Source organism: Fulmarus glacialis, unplaced genomic scaffold (assembly GCF_000690835.1).
Source record: "Fulmarus glacialis isolate BGI_N327 unplaced genomic scaffold, ASM69083v1 scaffold23709, whole genome shotgun sequence".
NCBI classification, from domain to species: domain Eukaryota; kingdom Metazoa; phylum Chordata; class Aves; order Procellariiformes; family Procellariidae; genus Fulmarus; species Fulmarus glacialis.
In genome coordinates, this window is record NW_009235518.1 from 419 (window position 1) to 24,106 (window position 23,688).

Here is a 23,688-nt window from a genome sequence, read left to right on the forward strand (position 1 = left end):
CAACGCAAGAAGATGGTAAGTTCTCCTTTCTAAGCATTTCTAAAATAAAATGCAATTGAAGATTAGGAAAGGCCTGCTACCCAAGCTTTGAGAGGCTATCTTTTAAAAATTCCTTTACAAATAAGCACTAGCTTTCGATGTAAAGTGTCTTGAAATTTCTAGCTGTGGGAATTTATTCCTGAAATAACTTGTTGTGTGTGTTGCTCCTGCTTTGTCCTACAAAACAGCGTATCTCCCATCAAACTTCTATAATTTTCAATTAATTAGCATGCACCTCCCAGAAGTGAGAGGATGACTGTTGATCAGGACTGGAGCAGTGTTTATCCAACAGCAGCTGCGTTTAAACCTGCCTCTGTGCCTCTCCCAATTCGAATGGGTTACCCAGTGAAGAGAGGAGTACCTCCACCAAAAGAAGGCAACTTGGAACTTATAAAGGTAAGACTCGTTCCATTGGTGTGTGGTAACTTTTAAAATTATTATTCACTAAGACTGCACTGCTTTGATTGGAATATTTGTATTGGATACTGTTTTCTATTATTAAAAAGGATAATATTCTATTTAATTCCTAAATTAAATGGTAACAAATGCAAATGTAAGTAACAAATGAACCAAATCAGGAGACTTTTTAGGATTATCATGCCTGTGACTTTTGTAACGGGGCTTAACTTAAGTCTTTTGCTAAATCAGACTTGAGAAGAGTCTTCTTATCTGAATATTTTATTAAGCGTATTGTACGACCTTAACAAATGTTAAAAATGTAGTCAGATTTCAGTAATGCCCCTTTATTTATGAACAAAAAGCTATTATTTTGGTAACTCTTAACATGTCTGTTTCAGATTCCCAATTTTTTGCATCTTACTCCTCCTGCAATTAAGAAACACTGTGCAGCTCTTAAAGGTGAGGGGTTTTTTGGTTTTGTCTGTTTTTTCTTTTTTCTGTTTTTAAAAACTATCTTTCTTGGAGTTTTAAGGAAATGCAAAATGTCACTGTGTGTGATGAAGTAGAAGGTGAGACATGGTCCACCTCTGAAGCTGGTTATTTGTATGCTTTCTTGTTGCTGCATTGAGTCATACAGGTGGTAGGCAGATACGTCTTAGGAGGTTTTCAGCACACCGGTAAGACTTTAATTTTACTTTTCCATTAGGCCCTGCTTGTACTGGAGAATTTATAGTTTAGTGTTGTAAGGAAGATGAGTGATGAATGTGACTCAGTTCTCGGAAGATTATTTGTGATTAAACCAGGGTTTAATCAGTAGCCATTCTGGCATGCATTTAAAAAAAATGCAATTAATAAATTAAACCCTCTGGGAGAGCAAAGTCTGCTGGGGAGATACAGGATCTAATGAAGACCAAAAGCATCTCTGATAGCCAGCAAGCCAATAAGGAGAACCTAATGAGGAGGTTAGCCCAAAGAGAAGTGAAGGCATGAGGGGACAGGGAGGAGACAGAATCATAGACTCATTTAGGTTGGAAAAGACCATTAAGATCATAGAGTCCAATTGTTAACCTAACAGTGTCAAGTCTGCCACTAAACCATGTCCCTAAGTGCCACGTCTACATGTCTTTTAAATATCTCCAGGGATGGTGACTCAACCACTTCCCTGGGCAGCCTGTTCCAAGGCCTGACAACCCTTTCAGTGAAGAAGTTTTTCCTAATATCCTATCTAAACCTCCGCTGGCGCAATTTGAGGCCGTTTCCTCTTGTCCTATCCCTTGTTACTTGGGAACAGAGATCGACACCCACTTTGTTACAACCTCCTTTCAGGTAGTTGTAGAGAGTGATGTCTCCCCTCAGCCTGTATGATAAGAGATAAGAGGCCTGTCTTGAGTTGCTTGTATACAAATGCATGCAGTGTAGGAAACAGGAGGAATTAGAAGTCTGAGTCATCACAGAAATGCAGAGAGAAAGCTTACATGACTGAGGTGCAGGCAGGGATGATGCGGAGGAGGAGCTGACTTGTACCCAAAAGAACAGTTCAGATGCAGAGCTTTGCTGTGAGATGTGTAGCAAGCTGGTTGAGAGTTTAAGAGTAGGGATCAGAGGAGAAGCCAAAAAGGTTGTGTTGGTGGACATCTGCCACAGACTGCCTGGTTAAGAAGAGGAAGCGGATGAAAAAAGCTGAAAAAAGCCTCACAACTGCAAGCTTTGTTTTTCATGGGGAACTGCAGCCATCTCAACATCTGCTAGAAGGGTAACAGGATGGGATGGAAGCAATCTAGGACGTTTCTGGAGTGTGTTGCAGATAATTTCTTGATGCAGATGCTGGACAAACTGTCTATGGGAAGGTGCTGTGTTGCACATGCTATTCGCAAGTATGGAAGAACTGGCTGGGGATGCCAAGGTTGCTGTCAGCCTCGGTTGTGGAGAAGAAGGTTGTGGAGTTTAAGATCTTGAGAGAAGTGAGGAGTCGAAGTAGTGTATTGAAGGCAATTTCTTGATGCAGACAATCGATGAGTTGACTGGGAGGCATGCTCTGTTGGGTTTGTTGTTCAGAAACAAGGAAGAACTGGTCAAGTATGTGAAGGTTACGGGCATCCTTGGTAACAGTGGTCATGAAACTGTGGTGTTTAAAATCCTGAGAGAAGTGAGCAAGACAGACAGTGGAACTAGAGCTTGGACTTCAGAAGAGTGATTTTAGTATATTCAGGAATCTACTTGGCAGATCTCACGGGGTACTCTCCTGGGGAGCAAAGTGACCCACAAGAGCTGGTGGATGTTTAAGTTCAGCCTCCTTAAAAGAGCAAGAATGGTCCATTCCAGTGTGCAGAAAGTTGAGCCAGTATGGCAGAAGGACAGTGTGGGTTTGCAGGGAACTCCTGAGTAACCCGAGATGCAAAAAGGAAGTACACAGAAAGTGGAAGCAGGTAAAGACTACCCAGGAAGAGCAGGAGATCTTTGCTTGACCATCTTCAAGAAGGGCAAGAAGGAAAATGGAGGGAACTGCACGTCAGTCAGCCTCACCATATTCCCTGGAAGATTATGAAGCAAACCTTCCTGGAAGCCATTTCCAAGCATATGAAAACATGCTTTATAACAACCTGGGTAATGGTAGAGAGCACAACCTCAGCAGGTCTCCGGATAATAACAAACTGGGGGGGTAACAAGTGATACACTGAAGAGCAGAGCTGCCGTTCAGAGGCAGGAAAAAATCCGCTGCAAGGACCCTCATGAAGTTAAACAAAGGCAACTGCAAAGTCCTGCATCTGGGATGTGGGATCGAATAACCCGTGCAGCAGTACAGGTCGGAGGATGTGCGGGGGTGACAAATAGCTAGAAGGAAGCTTTGCAGAAAAGGCCATGTGGAGCCTGGTGGATATTTGAAAGTTAAACATGAGTCAGCAGTGTGCCCTTGTGGCAAGGAAGGCTAACTGCATACTGGGTTGTATTAACAAGAGTGTAGCCGCCACATTCAGGAAATTAATTCTTTCCCCTCTATTGAGTGTTGCATTCAGTTCTGGGGTTCCCAGTGCAAGAAGGACCTGTTAGCGGAGGGACACACGAATGACCAGAGGGCTGGAACACCCCTCCTGTGAAGAAAGGCTGAGAAGGTTGGGGTTGTTCAACCTGGAGGAGGGAAGGCTCTTAGGGGATCTTACTATCACCTTTCAATATATAAAGGGGACTTATAAGAAAGATGGGGAGAGACTTTTCACCAGGGCATGTAGTGATAGGACAAGGGGCAACAGTTTTAAACTGGAAGAGGGTACATATTTAGATTGGACATAAGGAAGACATTTTTTATTATGAGGGTGGTGAGACACTGGAAGAGCTTGCCTAGAGAAGCTGTGGATCCTGCATCATTGGAAGTTTTCAAGGTCAGGTTGGATGGGGCTTTGAGCAGTCTGATCTAGTGAAAGATGTCCCTGCCCATGGTAGGGTGGTTGGACTAGCTGATCTTTGAAGGTCCCTTCCAACCCAAACCATTCTGTGATTCTATTTGGCAATTGTGAGACTGCATCTGGAGTACTGTGTCCTGTCTTGGGATACCCAGTACAAAGAAAGACATTGAAATACTGGAGCAAGTCCAGGAGAGACCCTGCCGTTATCTAAATGAGTATGGTTTCTATAAATAGTACTTTTAAAAGGTATATTGCAATAAATTTGAAAAAAAAAAAAAACCCACCCAAAACCAACCAATAGATATTACTTGGAGTGTTTCTTTTTGTTATACAGATTTCTGCACTGAATGGCCAAGTGCTTTGGACAGTGATGAGAAATGTGAACAGCATTTTCCTATTGAAATTGAAACAGTAGATTATGTTTCTGCAGGGACATCTATTCGTAATCCCAAAGCAAGAGTGGTGACTTTAAGAGTAAGTACTATTTTTGGTAAACAGCCTTTGTTTCAAAAACCCAAATGCTTGGCTTTCTTTTAAAAACATGTGCAAGTATGATATGTTGTAAGAGAAACAGTTTACTGAATGTCTGAATAAAAAGCAGTGGATTTCCTTAACTATATTGCAGCATGTTAGAACCGAGGTTGTGAGGTTATGGATATGTAATTATAAATGAAGACTAAGCTCCAATATAAACAAAATAGTGTACCTTCTGAAGGATCTACTTATAGAAGAGGCTGTAAGTGCCTTAGTACTCAGCGTCTTGCTTGGACTCTCTCATTGCTAATTTATAGACCCTAGCAGTGCACAAGTATTGAAAGTTAGATCGTAATTATTAAGTATTGAGTTGGCAGGCCTCCAGGCGTCAGTGTGTATGCAGTAGGGGTAGCAGCCTTCTGATCATAGGGTCATGGGATACTTGAGGTTGAAAGGTAGCTCAGGAGTTTTCCAGTCTGACCTTCTGCTCAAAGTAAGGGAGGTATGAGATCAGACCAGGTTACTTTATCCAGTTGTGTCTTGAAAACCTTCAGGGCTGGAGATTGTACAACCTCTCTGGACAACCTGTTCCAGTGCTTGCCTGTCCTCGTAGTAAAGTTAGGATTGTGCTGTGACTTTTGAAAATGCCTTTCGAGATGAGATTTGAGCCTATCTTAAGAGCGGCAGCAGCAGCAGTGGGGTCAGTGATAGTTGTGTTCTTACTCTCAGTATAGAAGTTAAAATACTGCATGATACCACATGCTCATAACACCTCTACAACATTTAATCATGGCAACCTTGAACAGTAGTAGTTCATTTTGTCTGTAGGAGTCTCCACTTCCCCTTCACGTTGTAAAACTTTTTGGGCTGAAATTTAATTTCGTCTGTCATTGACTTAAATACGCATTTCACACCACTGTTAGCAGTAACTTCACCATCCCCTTGTAGTCATTGCATACTAGAGTTTAGGCTTTTGTCTCCTAATTCAGATCCATGGTCAAGAGCAAGTTTTCACAAGTTTGTATGCATTAGAAATAAAAGGAAATGGAGTATATCTGTGAGAACAGAAGCCCCTGACTTCATGCTAGGTTGTAAATGTGTGCAGGAGGAGGCACACATCGGACCCCCTTGCTCTCATATTCACTTGTCTCAGATGGAGTATTACTGACATTTGCAGGTCAGTGCTGAGCATGGTGTCACAGATAGGGGGAAGAGCTCAGCTGCTCAAACAGCCTTGAATCTCCTCCCAGTAAAAACAGCAGGTGGTGAGTGTATGTAAATTTCTTGCTTTTACGAGATATAAATGTCTTCTGTTAGATGTGGCTGTTGGAGACACAAGCTGTTGGACTAGAGGTCAGCTATGCTGCAATGGAGAGGATAATTCAAAATGATACACAGATAAGCATGCCTGTATTATCCTATCTAAATCTGTCCATTAATGTTAACTGGCCTTGGTACTTGGAAGGCATTATGTGGATGTGTATTATGCATGTATATTAAAAAAAGGAGGGGTTGGAGGGGGAGACAAAAATGGAACAATTATCCATATGCTTTTTCAGTTACTGGTGTTCTGATCCCAGACTTCATTAACAAATTCTTTTTCTGGTTAATGCTCTGATTAATCCTCTGACAATAAAATCTGCCTAGGGAGGGGGAAGGGAAGATTTAAAGGTGAAAGCAGATGGCACTGAGTCAGACAGTGGTTGAGTTTGTATCAATGAGAGAGCATTTACTGTGCACTTTGTTACAGACTATGATAAACTCTGTGGTGGACCTTCATGATAAAATTTCCTTTTTTAAATATTGATTAGAAGTTAAACCTTTTTAATCTTAGTTAAAAAATTATGCCTTGTTTCTACCAGGTATCATACTGGAGGTGCTAATTTTTCATCTTTTGTAGCCTAACGCCAGTATTTCTTGTCATTAAATTTATCCTAGTCTATTCCCAAGTAGAATTGTCCACATTGTGCCAGACAACATACTACTACAGGATGTAAAATGAAACTTTTTTTTTAAATCAACTGCTGTTCTTTGTGCAGCTCTAAATTCAACATAAAATTCAACATAAAATAGTCTGCACCATTCCAGCTAATAATTATAAGCTGTCCAGTTGCTATCCCATTTTGAAGCAAGTAGCTATATAAATATTCGTCACTTTAAACTGACTTTGGATTAGTAAGAACAACATATTTTTTGTGATCCTGTAATACAGGAAACAGACCAGATAGCTTTTTAGTTTTTATAGGAAAAGCAAGTCATGTGGAATAAAATCATAGCTCTTTAACAGTAAATTTCAGATGATCACACTGTGTGACGGCAGCATGATACAACTGTGATAATGCCATTCTTTTAAGACAGTGCAAAAAGTACTACTCAATGAAATTGTTTTGCATTGTTGGTTAAAGCAAGCTAACGCTGGACATCTGGGCTGGCGTATCCCATTAAGTTTAGATAGTCATGGTCATAAAGTGCTTACATGCACTAGCAGTTGTATGCTTGCCAGAGAGTTGTGTCTGAAACCCTTTAGAGTTTGGAGTATTCGTTCTTTCTGTGAGTGTTAGAGGAAGACAGTGTTAAGAAAATGTGTTTTACAAAAAGGTGTTTCTCATCGATTTGGGTGAGCATTGCTAGGCAGCAGTGAGGGTAGGCTGTTCTGTAAGGGAAGGAGATCCAGGGGCAATAAAGTAGGCAGGAGCAGTGACCTCCCCAAAAAGGGTGCAGCTACTACCTGAGCAAGGTGAGCAGAACAGGTCTGGTAATAGTAACCTCGTCCATCCAACAGCCCAGTAGTCACTTGACAAGTTCATAATGATGAGGCAAGTTTGAGGCCAAAGGGGGAAGAGAAGTCAGTGGATCAGGATTAGGTCTGGTGACAGTAAGTAGGATCGGTCAACAGTCTGGTGATTGTCAAGGCAATCCATAGGATGCAGTAGGTGAGGTCAAGACAGGAAGTCAAGGATGTGCGTCACGCTTGGGTCAGTGTGGGCTATGACGAGGCACAGACGTAGCTGTGTTGTGGCTCAAGCAGAGACCGAGGCTGAGTACCTCAGCTTAGATGCAGCTTCTCAGCAAAGCTAGGGCAGGCCCACCTTCTCATAGCTCCTTTTTTGTTGTCACCACTGGTTGAAAGCTACGTGGCTGCACTGTATGGAAGGGCACTGTATACTAAGGTAGCCTTGACGCTTAGAAGGGCTTGCTGTGTGCATAGGGACCTTGGAAGTATCGTGACTTCAGAAGTGACTGTTCATGGTCATTTTAGGCTGCATTAAGAATAGAGCTTTTTTTTGCGGCTTGACCATTGCCTTAAAGACTAGGTCTGTTAGACTTAGGCTTGACAAAATGGGAGCTAGGGAACAAAGCGAGGTGAGCTCCTGGTCACCAGTATTATAGGCATGCATAATAAATGAACATGTAATTCCTTAAAAAGGAGACATTTTTCACATAATCTATGGAGTAGTGAATGTTAGGGGTTTTTTTCAAGATTAGAAGTTTCAGTATTGAAACCCCGTTGTCTCCTCCATATTTAGGTTTAGTACTTCAGTTTTCTATTTTTAGTATTAGGGTTTTTTCTTTTCAGGTAGCACTTTTTTCCTGATATTTATTGGAGCTTATAATTTCTTTTAGTCCTTCAACTTTTGTTAGTTTTTCTGATGCAGGTTTCTTGATTTTTGAACAGTTCTTTAGTACAGCAATGACACGGTAGAAAGAATATAGAGGAAAACCAAACAGTGGACAAATTAGTAAGAGATTACTATTATGTCTTCATGTTTTTAATATATCTCAGCAATTCTCACTTAATAGAAACTTCTGTTTCCAACACCATATATCTTTAGAGTGTTAAGGTTCACAGCCTTCTTATTTGCTATTGTGTAAACAGATAGCTAAAACCAGCTTGCTTTACTTTTCATACTTGTTATTGCATATAGAAAGTAGCTTCAGACTAACTTCAAGGTTTTTTTAAAATAAATACTAGTTATTTGTTGTATATATTATGTTTGTGGGTTTTCTGGTATTGAAATAGAAGACAAGCCATTCACACTATTGTTTGATCAATTATGTGAGATTGGACAGTTCTGGTCCATTATATTGTTATCTGTGTGCATCTTTGCATACTTCTATTAATCTCCCAGTAATGACTTTGAAAATTCTGATCTGATGTCTCTTGAATTGATGTCTTTCCTCCTCTTTTGGATGCTTGTCATAAATATCTTTGATACATCTTAATATTAACCTTACTGATCTGTATTTAAAAAAAAAAAAAAATCTAAAAAAAGATTCATTTTTCCATATGAAGTACACGTGAATATGAAATACAGCTACAAACTAAACTGACAGCTCTTTTTTCATCTGGAAAAAAAGTTTGAGTAGAAATATTCTCCCCCAGCCCCTCTGGTATGTGAATGAAAAGAAATTTATTGTTTGAATATTCAGATTATACTTGCCTTGTGTTAAGACTTCTGACATGTGATACAATGAGAAGAAATTCTGCAAATGCGTACTTAATAGCTATCCTTGTAATTATTGATAAAAGATGTGCCTAACTATCTCAAAATATTTTCAGGGTGCAGAGATGGGATTTATCCACGTAATTAAAGATGTTTCCTCTTGTACTTGAAGGTTAAACTTTCTAACCTGAATTTGGATGACCATGCAAAGAAGAAGCTCATTAAACTTGTAGGAGAGCGGTACTGTAAGGATACAGATATGCTCACAATTACAACAGACAGGTACGGTTACAAGAGGGGAAAAAAAATGCCTGTAGCAATGATCACAGTATAGAAAAGGGTGGGTGTCTTCCAGTAATATCAATTATTGTCTTAGTAAATTATTATATTTTTAAGGCTAAAATATGACTTAACATGAGTACTAGTATGTTTATCTTATTAACTGTTAAAATTGTAATGGACAAATTACATAAGGTCAGACCTAATATTTGTTAAATATTGCTAGTTATTGAAGCTCTGTATTTAGAAGTCTCATTTGTTATTTTAAAGTAGTTGTCATGTTTCCCAAATGGGTTCTGTTAGTTTTAACAATGATACGAAGAGTTTCAGGCAAGAAAAATGGGGACATCGGTGACAAGACATTTCTCAATGTTTTGATGTTCTAGATATAAACAAATCACTGTAGTTATTTACAGTTATGTTCAGAAGGCTGCATGGGAGAAACGTATTTTCTGTGTTGAATTCTGAAGAGTTTAAGAGAATACATATGTATTCCTAAATTCACAATACACTTTAATTCACAGCTGCTTTCAGTGGTAGGAAAAACATTATTGGTAGTCTTTTCTGTTTGCACGTTTTTATTAGAATTCATTTTCCCCTCTTAAATTTCCTGTCCTTTGGTAGGAAATACTGTTTTATTTCTACATAAAGTAAATAAAAATGGATAAAATTGTACATATCTTTTTCGACTAGACTTGGAAATCCGGGTGGTTTACTGGGACCACTTGTGCTACCAACAGTTTTCATTTCCCTAGGAAGACTTATTTTGTGGCTAAAACATTAGGATAGCTGAAAGGAGCTTACCCTCTAGAGCATCTGTGAATGGTCTCATGCTGTGTTCCAGAATAAACTCTTAATGTGCCCGTTGGTATTTCACTTTATTTTTAGTAAATTCTGAGGCCTAAGCTCTGGGCGGTATCTATTTATTTGATACAGGATTTTCCAGGCTGGTATTTAGATTACTTTTAAACTGAGGCTCTTTCACTATGAAAGAAATAAGAGTCAAAAGCTTGAGTCCTTTTTAAAGTTTATTTGCTAGAATAGTCATAGTCCATAGTCATTCAGATGAGTGTTTTTAGAGTGTCTCAGATGTAGTCTCACATGATTCAATTTGTTCTGTATCAAAAAGGGAGGTGAAGGAGCCTGCAGAAAGAGGTGAGTGTGAGAAAGAGACGGGAGGTTATGGGTGATCAGCATGAGGAAGAGATTAATGTCATTAAATTCTCAGAGAACGTTTTGATGACTAGTTTTAAGAAATACACTGTTTTTGCAGGACTGTGTCGTATCCCAACAAATCTTATTGGTGATCCTGATTTGACTTACAGCTACATTGACTTAAACTTTTCTTGTTAAATTGTTGGCTAGGTCTTCTGTTCTGAACTGTATTTCATGGCTGTTTTCACCAGGCATCCTCCTCCCTTCACATCTCGGGGCTGGGGGGGGGGGAACGGGACGGGGCGGGGGGTGTGTGTGTGAAGGTTTTAAGGGAGTTCAGACTAAAGTATGTTGGATTCCAGTTTGGCACAGAGGGCAAAGAAGTTTTTAATGTTTCCTGAAGATCTGTAAATTCTTGCAGTATGTACATTTTCCTACTGACTTGCAGATGCCCATTCTTCCATGTTCTTGATAATCATGCTTTCATGATGTTATTCTTGATTGTGTGTAATTCAGAAATGCGTGTGAATCAAACACACATTTCCTTAAGATTCCGTATGTTAAAAATTAGAAATTTTGATGGTAAGTTTAACATTTTATTCAAAAAGATATTACAGTGAGTTAATTTCAAAAAGACTAGCTTTTTTTATTAATTTTCAGGTGTCCGCTTAGAAGACAGAACTATGATTATGGCGTACACCTCCTCACAGTATTGTACCATGAATCTTGGGTAAGCAATTGTGAATAACGCATGTGTGCTAACGTGCTTTCTTGTAACTTATAAAAAGTTCCATGACTGTGCGCAGCTTAAAGTAAATTATCTTAGATTCTTTTCCACTTCACTTTTCTTCAAAGTCAACCAAGGTAAGTTGCTTATGTTTGAATCTTATTCCCCAGTCAACTTAGAGTGCATTTCTTTAACTTCACAAGTGCTATTCTGTTGTTTGTATACATAATTTGCCTCTTTTCAGAAGTTCTCTAGCTTTTCACCTTAATAAGAGATTCTTTCCCAATACCTTGTTTCTCAGAACAATGAGCCTAAAACTGACCCTGAATCTAGCAGAAAACACCTTAGTTCTCAGGATTCCTAAATGTACCTTTAGTTTGGCAGCATGCGGGGCTGCCTATGCACAGTATTCAAATATGAATTGAGTGCATTCAGAGAAATGGTGTACTTTGTGATTATTGCCTGTTACCTAAGCATTTTTAACAGTGACTATGTTTAAAGATGAAAACAAATCTGTTCCAAAAAAGCAGAGGGGCGTGTTACTGGCTTTAAAGCTATGAAAACTAACGTACAGCACAGTATCTACATTTTACCTGATTCCAAACTCTTACCTGTTACTTAGAAATTGTCTTTTCTTGGGCTCTTCCTGGGCTGCAGTAGACCATGGCTGTCATTTGGAAGTATTCTGCTTCTGAAATGCTCTCTCACAAATCTTGCCTCAAGCTGGAAGGAGTGAGGACTTAGGCTGCTTTTCTGAGCTCCCTTTTGCTCAGAAAAGGGACATCCTCCCCACCTTCTGTTAGTTTTAGGATTTCATTGCATCAGAGTTAGTGTCCTGAAAAATATATAAAATTATTGTAACTCTTTAGATAAATATTTCTACCAAAGCAAATGTAATCTAAACTTTTCTATAATTATTCAGGATATGGCGTATTTGGAATTTTTCCCAATAGTTCGTTTTGTTAAATGGTTATACGTGTGAAACATCCAACATAAATATATTAAAGATACTATTCCAATTTATTGATAATTTACTACAGTTCTTAAGTAGACCTCTAAATATAATAAGATATCTTTAGACCACAGATCCTTCTTTTACAGTGAATTCTTCAGACCTGTCTCCTGTATTTTTGTGGTTAATCATGTTGATTATAAGTATTGCCTTCAACAATTTTACAGCCATTTTTTACAGAAAACAAGTTAACAGTCTGAAACGAAATTATTGTTGAAAACCCATAGTTATGTTTTGGATAACTTAACTTTGTTTAAATATAATATGTTATTAGTCACATTGTTTGAGATAGCCAGTGAAAGCCTTCATCATCAGTATATTGCCATAGATGTACTCTTAAATAAGTTGTAGCTGAATAGCTACCAAAATTCACACTTACTGTTTTCAGTTGTTCTATAGTATTTAAATTAAATCTCCATATTTAGCATTTTTATGAATTTCAGTGTTCTTGATTTTGATCATTGCAGTGATGACATAAAAAACATAATAAGGAGGATGAGCTATATTTCCCTTTCACTGGAAGTTGCCTTAAGGATACGTTTTGTAATTGTAGAGTGCATCAATTTAAATTCAGCTTATACTAACATCTTAAAAGATAGGTTTACTTTAGATTTCAAGTGTTTTGTACACCTGGATATTTTTTTCTCCCTGACAGCATTACATTGCATTACAAATCTTAAATTAATGACAGATCAGTTTCCAGTATTAAGCAATGACAAGAGAGCTAGACACTGCTCACTTTATTAATTCCAGATGAACACCGCATCTGTCCTTTGCTGTAGCATTACTTAGTGATGGAAGACAGGGCTATACGATATTGCTATGTGAGTGTTCAGTGTGTATTGAATGTGCCCAAGTCGCTTGCCCTTTTATTACCTTTCAGCTTCCATGTTAATATTTGATGAGTTCATCAATCAGTTATAATTGTCTTTGATTTCCATGAAAAATTAATGGTCTCCTGAGACATGTTTTTTTATTTTGTGTGACATGTTTTGTTTTGTGTTGGGTTTTGGTTCTTTCCGCTCCCCCCCCGCCCCGTCAGTGGTAATGCCTTTTAATAACTTGCTGAAAGATAGTTTGGATAGTTTTGTAAACCATAAGTAAACAATGTATGGTTTATGTTGATTTGTACAAACTTTAATATTGGAGGGGGATGGATGGGGACTGGCCTTCCATGTAGACAGTAACATCAATCCTGTTTACAGAACTCATTGCAAAACACAGTGTGTTTTCATGCATGTGCGTTATGGAATTCAATAAAAAAAAGATGAGGGCAGTGTTCCATTCTTGCTAAGTGAAGGGAAAGCTGGCTGCATGTAAATTTTGCCCTCAATTCTGAAAAGTTTGTCTACTATCTCCCTAAACATGGCATAACTATAATTTATGTTAATAACTGGATTACTGGATTTTGTGAAGCAGCAAGCATGGGAATATTTAAAAGGAAAAATTGTATGCAGATATACATCAGGAAATGTAATTTCAAGTGTAATTATATTTTAATTGCCAGTGATGCATAATTCTTTTATTACAGTTAAAGAACTGAGAGCATCCAAGTAGTTTCAGAATCTGAAACCTTTTTGAAAGAATGACTGTTCTTTGTGGTTTTATTGGGTAGAGATGCATTTCCAGCAGAAAGTTATTCTTAAAGTAATGAGTGTGAAGAGTTTAATTCTGGCTCGTCTGTCTCTTTGTTTGCATGCTTAGAAGACAAAATTTATCACTGTGTCAACAGTAGTCTCTATTACAAGTTTTCTTGTATGCTTTTCCAGTCTCGGCTTCCATAAAAACCCAGGGCATCCACAGCTTGCTAATTCTATTGCTATTGCAATTAGAGGGCTTAGGTGGAATTAGTTCGCAAGAATCCTTGTTGTAATGGAGTTACACTGAAATGTGCACAAGTGTGTGCAGACAAAATAGAAAGGAAAGAGGGGGGAATTACCAAGAATTGGTACAGGTATTGCTCTGCCTCAAGGCTCTAGATACATCGTTAAGAATGGATTTCTTGGATTGCAATGTGGGGAAGAGAGTTTGTTTGCATTTAAATAAATTAATAAAAGGTTATCCAAATCAAATTTGGCAAATTGGTTTCTGACATGTACCACAGCCAAATCAAGGGAAGCATGTTGGTGGGTTGATGCAGACTAGCATTTTTCTCTTCTAACCTGCTAGCAATCAATAGATGATGCAAGAAGACAGACTAGCCAAACTGTGAAAGGCTTTGAAGCTATGTTGGAGGATTGAACCTGGTGTAGAGAAGCTTTCAGAGAAGTTCAGGTGGTTTTTATAATCATGTGTGTAAGAGCTCCCTTTTTTGAATGCGTGGGGAAATAAGAAAAAGGCAAGGAATTGAAAGGAAGGAACAACTTCTTTGTTGTTGTTGTTGTTTTGTTTTGTTTGTTGTGGAAGGAGTAAATGAGTGTCTGTTTTGTTTTGGTTTTGTGAGCGTTAGAGGAAGAAGCAGAGCTTCCACACTGTGGGAGGGAGGGACAGGGGAAAAGAATTGTCAAACTGTTGATAGGTGGTCAGAATAAAGAGTTAAGATGAAGAAGTTGACAAAGGTGGCAGGAGTGCAAAAAGGTGGCAGGAGTGCAAAAAGGTGACTTGGGAATGGAGAGAGTAGCTGAAGCTATTTGATTACTTGTAGGAGAAGTGGGATACTACTTGGTAGCCTTTTGGGCTACATAACCGCTACGAGTTGGTAGTTAGAATTAGCATTGCATTTTGAAACTGTACTGTCTTTCCTGTCTTCTCGTGTTCACACAGAAATGCCATCAATGGACTTGACCATGCAAAATCCTGCAGAAGCTGAGGATGCTCAGGACCTTTCAGGATTGTCTTAGAATTTACCAAAATACAGTGCAGTGTTACCAGTTAGTATTTGATCTGACTTAAACAAATAAACCCCCTTTATTTTGAAGAAAGAAATGTGAGGATTTTCTTTTGTTGTCTAGAATGCATTCCCGTAGTGGGTAATGCTACCCTTGCTTTTGGCAAAGGGAATCTATAGTGCTTGTTATTTTCTGGCACAAAAAAAAATTGTTGCTTGTTTGGAAGAGAGGAGGAGAAACATGAATTCATCCTCTGGTTCTTGATCCATCCTCTGTTATCACAGGTTCAAATGAGATACACTGTAAAGCAGAACAACTATGGGAAGCTGTTCAGAATATTGGCAGCATATTGGTGGATTGATAGTAGTTGCTTGGTAAGACAGTGTGCTGTTTCTTGAGATGGATCTGAACAGTGGGAGCAGTATTGATTAGGGGTCTACATATTGTGTTCTTGGTTCAACCTATTTGAATTACTGGTTGGCTAACAAGGCTGCCTAAATCTAATGGAAAGCTCAATTTAGTTGTAGTCTTTATTACTTATAGAGATGCATAATAAGCAAGAAGTGTACCTTAAGATCCCAGACTGATGAATTTGGCACCTTAGTTTTGATAAATGCAGATAGATATCAGGCCCATGAGTTCAGTTATCTTTAAAACATTCCGATTTTAAAACATAAGAATGTTCATTTATTTTCTTACTTTAAAATACTTGGAGATCTTTTGCTCCCTGTTTAATAGTTTTCAGGCTATTAATCAAATATTTGTGGTTTATTAGCTTTTAGAATGTATTCAGTAAATATCTGACTTGCACCGTCTGGTAAGAATTGAACTTCTCTTCTTTGGACTTTTTCTGCAATTCCTTTCAAATTATCCCCCAGGATTGTGCCTGGATTGAATTAATCAATGAAAGGGTGAGATATATTAGGTAGATTGTTAAACAGCAGCTCAATCAGTTGTATTTCTGCTACCTTTAAACGATGGTACTTCTTGAATGCTGTAACATCTCTTTAAATCTGAATGTATTTTTATGGTATTAAGTGGTTTTTAAAGAGTAAGAGTTTGCTGCCCTCAAGTGGTTAAAAAGATCATAAGCCGATTTCTTCACACTCAGCTTGGATGAATAGTTTATCACTAAAAAGTAAAGTTCTGTTAAGAGTTGAAAGCAGGAAGGAGAAATAAGTGGAGCAGGAAGTTAATTTTCCTGCTCTTGAAAAACATTCATAGTCATTATAAAGGGGAGGAATCTGAAAAAGATAGGGTGAGGAGGAAATAACTTAACAGTTGTTTTAAACCAGTCAAGAGTACAAAAAGGTGCAGCAATTTTCTGTGCTCCAATTCCACATGATTTTCAATATACACAAATGCACGATGACGGAGAGTGGAGGATATCATTCTGCATTACACAGCTGAGATCTCGAAAGATTAGTGAAAAGTTGCCCTTGCATTTTCTACTCTCCAGTGTATTTCTTAAAGTAAAAGGGCTAATTTGACATACTAAGAATAGTAGAGTAATGCGGTACTCACTTTTGAACACTCTCTTGCTTTTTCTAGTTGTGTAGTTACGGGAGTCTGGTAAAAAAGATAAAAAAGACTTAAAAAGAACAGTAAGGAAGAAGGAATATAGAAGTAAGAATAAGTGGAAAGTGGCTACTGAATATAACAATAGCCAAAGGGTCTTCTGGGTGTATCTCTGCATTGTGCTTGCATTGTAGATATTAACAGTACTTGAAATGAAAGGACAGGGAAGTTGAAGCAGAAAGGTGAGCGAAGGAAAAAAAATGAAGAATGGACAGACAGAGTGACACTAGAAGCTTAACTAAAATTTATCTATGAATCCCAAAGCTGTGTAGTTTGAATGAATTCAAGGAAAGTGTCCCACATTGCTGTTGCATTCCTTCTTAAGTAGAGCATTTAACTGCAAGGCACTGGTGGGGTGGGGAGTCTGTGTATGTGTGCAGCTGAACGAATATTTTGAAAGAACCATTGGTGATAATCCTAAAATCCATCGTGTAGCTTTTCTCTAGACTTCAGTTAGCACTTAAATTGTATTGTCTTTTTTTCATCTACAGTCATTTTAAGCCATTACAAGTAAGCATAATTTTTGTCACTTCAGGTTGTGCCAGTAGAATTTTAACAGTAGAATTTTGCAGTTTGCATAGTAGGAGTTTACCTTGTAATTCAGCCTAAAATATGTGAAAGGATATGAGTCCACTTTTGAAACTTAAGCAGGTCTCTGGCTACTTAAGTTTCAAAAGTATACTTGAACTTTATGTTCTGAACACTCAGGATGTTATGACACATGGGTTGTAGGATTAAAATGGGAGGTGGACGGAGGCACCCTTAAGTCTTGCTGAAATTCTCTCCCTGGGCAGGAGAAAATTCAAGATTGAATGAACTGAAAAGGAGGGCCATAGTCTAGTGATTAGAGCATGTAACTGGGAGAGACAGATGTAGAGCTCTGGGCACCATTTAGTATAACTGAAGACTGCTTTGTGTAAATCTCCTGGCTTTGAGATCTTAGAATAATGAAGTGTGATATAATTGTGCCCTTCTTACAATAGTGTTCTTTCTCAGTATGTCATTGTATATAGTTTAAGTTACGCAAACTGAGGCTGAAGTAATGGTGGGCTCTAAATGTTGTAATATGTAGGTTGTTTTGAAGTATGTATTACATTTCATTGTGTACTCAGCAGTGCTCAAAATCTAACAACTTGAAAGAGCCTTCATCATTAATGTGAGTCAGAAAAGATAAAGCTAAGTGGCATAGTAGATGTTAACTTTAATAAACTTTCTCTGAAGATCTGAATTCAAACGTTTAAAATCAAAGGAAAGAGGTTTGCTGACAGGAAATGTGTATTGCAGTGAAAGAAGGTTAAACTTTTTTTGTACCTCTTGCTTGGAACCACAAAGGATGAACATTCAGGGAAAAGGTTGAATTAAAAATTGTCCTTGTACTATTTCAAACTGTAGTAGGCTTTTTGCAATACCTTGTTTCTAGTTGCTGGAGAAACAAAGACTCCTTTGTAATGCATAAATACAATTTTTACAGCTGTTTAATTTTCAGTCTAAATGTTGGAGTGAAATGAAGTCTTATGGGGCATAGATATTAACACAATGAACAGAAAATCATCAAAGATTTGGACCTTTAATATCACTGATCTTTCTTGATGAGGTCAGAATCTTACCTGATTGGCATTCAGAAAACAAACTGAGTTAGATAAACACCTTTCAAATGACCCTGTCAGAAGCCTGGATTTTCCAGAAAATACATGCAGCTGTGTTAGCCCAGAGAAATTAGGTGTTGACCTTGTTTTGGAAAAAGGCGATCTAGATGATGGTGACTGCTGAGGACTCTTAAGTTAGTGACAGAACCAGAGATTAAGCCTGTGAGTATCATTAAGTATGAGAGCATCTCTTACATCCACTATTATTTTTTGAGGTAAAATTCTGTTTTCTTCTCTGATTGTTCTTCTTTTCTGTTTTACATTTGTACCTTACTGGAATGTTTACTCCTCACAGTCTTTCTCCTGATTTTCTTTGATGCTCTAGAAGTCTTATCTGTCCTGTGCCGTTGCTGTGTCCTAGAAAATAATGTTCTGCTCATTCAGAAGAATGTATTTTAACCTATTCTGCATCACCAAGCAATTAAAATTTTTTGTATCAATCTCATCAGATGCAAATATGTTTTGCCTATTTACGAATTTATGTTGATACTTCTTTTTAAGTTGCTAACTAAATAGGACAGTTCAAAGGTGTAATACATCCAAAGAGATAAGTGTGTAATTGTTTTGGCAACTCCTCTTTGGCTTGAAGGTACCCAGTCATTTAGGAAATGCTAGCATAGCTGTCATTTATTACCTGAAAATCTGTGATTATTGTACCACAGAGAGTATCTTTTATTTCAATGCAGTACTAAGAAATAGGTCTATTTATTCCAGGCTATACATAGTTTGAAATTTGACTTGCAAGTTAAAGAACTTTCCTTCCCCTCAAAAAAAATCCCACTGCAATAGTTGGTTTTTGTTAAACAGCATTAAATTTTTAACTGTTCAAACCATTTGCAAGAAAATGGACTAACACCAGTCATGTTTTTAATTGCCTTGAAAATTTCTGTGTGCCACTTACAAATTTTAGTTAAAATGTCTTCCCCAAAAGAAACAACAGAGAACTGACAATTCTAATCCTGGCTGTGACAGCAAAATTATGAAAGTTAAACTGGCAAAAAAACCAAGAAAAATGATGGTGAAATGCTTTCCTTTTTTCCGTACTTAAGGGTACAATATATATTGAAGCTTTTTGTTTATGTAAAAAGCAATTTCACTGGCCAGAGTACTATTTTTAGTATTTATACTGTGTCAGCACTTCAGATTAAGCACTGTAAAGGCTTGTAAACCTCCCAAAATACTGGCTTATTGGAAGAGAAAGAGTTGAAATTATCAGCTCAGTGCATCTTCAGCCAGGCTGGTTAATACTTACTGAGATTCTGTCTTATGTGTGATAGAATGAAGCAATCATTTTTAGTGAATTAATTGAAGAAACATATGTTCTTGATTTTTAACTTCATTCACTAAGTGGGGATTCTAGAAAAATGTTACACAATGCCACGCTTGTATTCCAGTTTTCACAGTTTTATTCTCGTTTGTAAGACTCTTACTGCAGTGTTTACTAACATTTTAAATTTGCAGGGGACAAAAATAATCAACTAACAAAACTCTGAGTGATGAAGACCTCATTTTTGAAGTTTCTTTCATTGTCTCATTAGTTTTCTTCATGACACTTTAAACTGAGACTACGATACTTGTAACATTTCCACTATTCAGAGTTCATCGGTGCGTGTCTGAAAATATAATTCCAGATTCACTTTTTCTCTTGCAATAAATATGGTTGGAAAGGTATTTAAATTTCACTCAATACAGTCAGTTTGCAAAAATCTGGTTTCTGTTCAGTTTCCTGTTTGTGATGTATGTCTGGACCTGTGTACAGTAGCATAACTTTTCATTTTGAGGCACGGCCACCAACATTGCAGCAATGGATACTGGCTTCTTGTAGCAGGGCTGAGGAACGGATTTTGAAATCTCACCCTACTGTCAAATCCCTTCCTGCCTCCCTCCCCCCCAGAAGTCAGATTTTATTTGAAAATCCATTTTGACACACCATTCTGCTGGGAAGGATTCCAAGAAAGAAATACTTAACGGTTTCTTTGGCCTCCTTTAAAATCTTCTTGTGCTGCATAGCTCAAAAGAGATAGGGAGATCTTAATCTCTTTATCAGTGTGCATCTCTGAAATTCTGTAAGTTAATGTGTGCAGAGAAGGATTTTCCTGAAGAGATAAATGTAATAACTGTAATTAGTTCTTGTTGTCTCTGCTATAACTTAAAGGTGTTTAAAAGCCTCACAGTAATCTTTTGTTTGAACTTCAAACATGGTCCAGGGAGTGGCCAGGGGCGATACCCATATTCCCTTACTCTTGAGAAACCCTATCCCTGTGAGAGAAGCTCTTGCTTTAAAATTCTTTGGGAGTTTAGGAAAAAAAAGTCTTGGATAGCCATTATGCAGATAAACAAGGGATATTTAAAACAGGATGATGTTATTAATTTAAAACTATGTAAATCTCCACATTGAATTGCAGTATTTTTCAAACATACAAAGAATACTTTACTATACCCACTTGTCCTGCTACTGTTTTAGCAATACAGGCTACAGTACGTCCTTTTTTTTCCCCCTCTAGAAATTGAATGAGGTTCTTTTACTTCTGTGTTGTATTGTGTCCAGCTTTTAATGTCAGTCACATGAGCAGGGTTAATCACTGTTTCTGACTAAACTTTTGGACTCAGAGATTTAAAAGTCAAGAGATGCCATTTACTAGGCTGCAGCATTTGTTAAAGTATTTTTAAATTCAGATAGACTGACCCAAGCCCGCAGGGTTGTAGGGGGGAAAAAAAAATTGGGTCTTAATTAAGGGTTATTAATACTTAATAACTTAATATTTAATACTTAATAATTTGCAGCAACCTTGTTGACTAGTGGACAGAATACTGTAAAATAAACAAACGAAAAACCAGCAACACCCCCAAAAAAGAAAACAACTAACCAAAAAAACCCTCAACCCTCCAGTGGTTTATTTGGATTTTGCATAGCGTAGCTAAAAATTTACTGAAGAGCCCTTTCTGGCAAGGGATTTAATTAAAAAACCCAAAAAATCCATATGATGTAAATGCTTTACTATAATGTTTCTTTGACTTTACTCCCAGATAAATATAAGTTTTATTTAGACATGACTTCTACAACAATTGTAAGAAAAACATGACCACCAAAAATAAACCAAAATACTTCAAATTGTGATTCATATATAGTTGAAATAATATAAGGATGCTATGTATTGTTTACATCAGTAAATTACTAAATAATTATATAATCTACAGTGTATAAAAATACAAGTATATCTACGAAGCATATATATTTACAAAAGTACTATAAAATCAAATATACAAAAATAGCAGGTTATAACATTTGAAATATCCCTTAAACAGTCTGTGAAGCTAGAGGAAGGCCTGAATCAGAGAAATACTCAAATACAAAATTTATAAAGAACAACTGCACAAGCCAAGTGTTTACAGGCACTGGGATGATGTCTTCTCTGTTCAACTTTTGATCCTGTCTGATCTTGCAACACCCATTAGGTAAAAATTAGCACCTTGTGCACAGAGATTCTTTTGAGGAGCAATTTGTTTTGTGGGAAGAGGAAATGGATTAATTGCTGGTACTTTTCCTTGTGAGTCACAATTAAAACATTTCCGAAATGGTGAAGGATTGCTGTCTCTCATCATAGGTTACTTGGTATGAGCTGTCTCACTCTACATCTTATAGCCAATGTAAACATACCAAAATCATATGCTAGGGACATAATAGCTAGGTAACTACTTCCAAAGCTTGAACACTTAGGGTTATTTAAAATTATTACTTTTACAAGGTTTTTTGTTATTCATTATGTATAGTCCATAAGCTTTTCTTCCCATTCTGACTCATCTAGTTATATCTGCCAGATACATAAAGAACTTGGTAAGTGGGAGGAAAGAAACTCATTCTGCACAGAAAATGTACTGCATACGGGCACCTTTTGAACTCTGTTTCGGGCTTGAGTTACAAGCCTTGGACTTTAGAGGAGAGGAAGTATCTTTCACGACGAAAGTAATTTTTAAAGTGAATTGGTATGAGAGATAAGTTTCTTCAAATTATTGTAGTTTTGTTTCAGTCTTGAGTAGTTTTTAAGACGATGTATATTTTCTTTCAGAAAACTGAGATGTGGGAGAGCGAGAAGAGTGAGGAAGACATGGAAGAGTATATCTGGGAAAACAGCTGCTCTCAGAAAAATGCCTTGGATACACTACTTCGAATAAAAGCCTCAGAGAATGTCAGTAATGTAACTAAGGAAGAGCTTCTTGCATCTGAAGTGGTTCAGAATTACAGAAACTCTGTAATTGCACTTAAAAATGAAGGTGAAACAGAAAATAACATGTCCCAGTATAAGGAATCTGTGAAGAAACTATTGAATATACAAGCATTACCATGAGAGCAGATTCTGCAGGTACATCTGATTATTACAGAAATATTAAACTACTATGTTAATATTTCTATATGATATGGATATATAATTATTCAGAACCTTAACCAAAAATATGAAACTTGATAGAGTAAATTTCAATAGTAATCAGATTTTTCTTTAATGCGGGATTTTCTTGTAAACATAATTTTCCTGTCCATGAATCTTGTTCTTTGAATAAAGTATGTTTTGAGTCATGTTGGTGACTTGAACATTCTCTTCTGTGCTTTCTTAGCTTGGGAGATCCTGGTTCAGTTCTCTGCTGAATCACATTCTGACTTCTCACACAACTTCTTTTAGCCTATAACTTAGAGCAACAATGTCAAAAACAATGAAATGACTTAGGCTCCAAGTTCCATTAATTAAGACTCTGAAAGTTAAGAGCTTTAAACTTTCTAAATGCTTTTCAAATGTCACTCAGATTTTTCTCTATCTGTACTCCCTATCTGTAAAATAAAGATAATGTTGCCTAAGAAGTTTAACTTTTGGAGAGGTGTTGAAGCACACTGAGCAGTGTGAGGTTCTCAGTTGTCATCATGAGGGCTAATAAATATGCTAAGTAAAAATACCTGTCTCTAAAATGATGGAATAAAATAAGGTAGAAAATGGGGTGGTAGTGGGAAGGTGAACTAGCAGTTACTTACAGGATACCAAAGTACATGGGAAAGGAAGAATGATGAGAGTTGCTGAAAGTGGGAGCTGGTAAGGAGTGAGGTGAGTATATAGCTTAAATAGAAATGGACTGAGTTTTGGTACCCTGAGGCCTGCGGAGTTGTCTCTTGAATGTACCCAGGGTCTTCAAGGAAAAAAATGTTTGTAGCATCCAGCTTACTGCTGTGAAGCACAAAGAAAGAAATTGTATGCATGTTTATCTTATGTTTGGTAATTTGTATTTGAAAGGAATTGATTTGACACACTGGAATCACAGGCAACTTTTATTGCCTTCTCACGGTTAGGGTAAAAAACCCTTAAAAATATCAGCTGGAAAGGACATGAATAACTCTATTCTTGCTTTTATTGTACCTTCCTGCCTTACTAAGATTTCAGCTTAGAGAGAAAGTCTTCACTTTCTGGAAGGTGCAGAGGGAGTTTTTATTCATCAGACTTAAGGATTCTGCATACCTATGAAAGAACCTAGCATGTGGCCCTGCCAGCAACTTGTTGAGAGGAAACAGCATAAGAATAAGGACATTGAAAACTGAAGAGGAGTTGATTTCTGCAGAGCGTTCTATGTGGCTCAACTCATTCACTGCTAGGATTTCACACTGCTTGTTTTGTGTTTACATACAGCCAAAGTGTGTTATGTATTCCCATTTCCAAAACATTGTC

General features: G+C 37.4%; 1 protein-coding gene across 1 annotated transcript; it reads left to right on the forward strand.

The window, feature by feature from the left end:
- The first annotated feature begins 256 nt into the window (after positions 1 to 256).
- MRPS35 (mitochondrial ribosomal protein S35) lies at positions 257 to 22,446 on the forward strand. Its single transcript, XM_009586061.1, has 6 exons — positions 257 to 435; positions 837 to 897; positions 4,174 to 4,313; positions 8,931 to 9,040; positions 10,853 to 10,922; positions 22,051 to 22,446. Exons 1-6 carry the CDS (start codon positions 292 to 294, stop codon positions 22,327 to 22,329), a joined length of 804 nt encoding a protein of 267 aa, XP_009584356.1. The 5' UTR covers positions 257 to 291; the 3' UTR covers positions 22,330 to 22,446.
- The last annotated feature ends 1,242 nt before the right edge of the window (positions 22,447 to 23,688 follow it).

What these genes read in the sequence shown, in the direction of transcription:
- MRPS35 (XM_009586061.1), top strand. Translation starts at nt 292, where the DNA reads ATGACTGTTGATCAGGACTGGAGCAGTGTTTATCCAACAGCAGCTGCG. An exon ending in CAAGAGTGGTGACTTTAAGA is followed by an intron (nt 4,314 to 8,930) that starts GTAAGTACTATT and finishes TTGTACTTGAAG; the next exon opens with GTTAAACTTTCTAACCTGAA. An exon ending in CTCACAATTACAACAGACAG is followed by an intron (nt 9,041 to 10,852) that starts GTACGGTTACAA and finishes ATTAATTTTCAG; the next exon opens with GTGTCCGCTTAGAAGACAGA.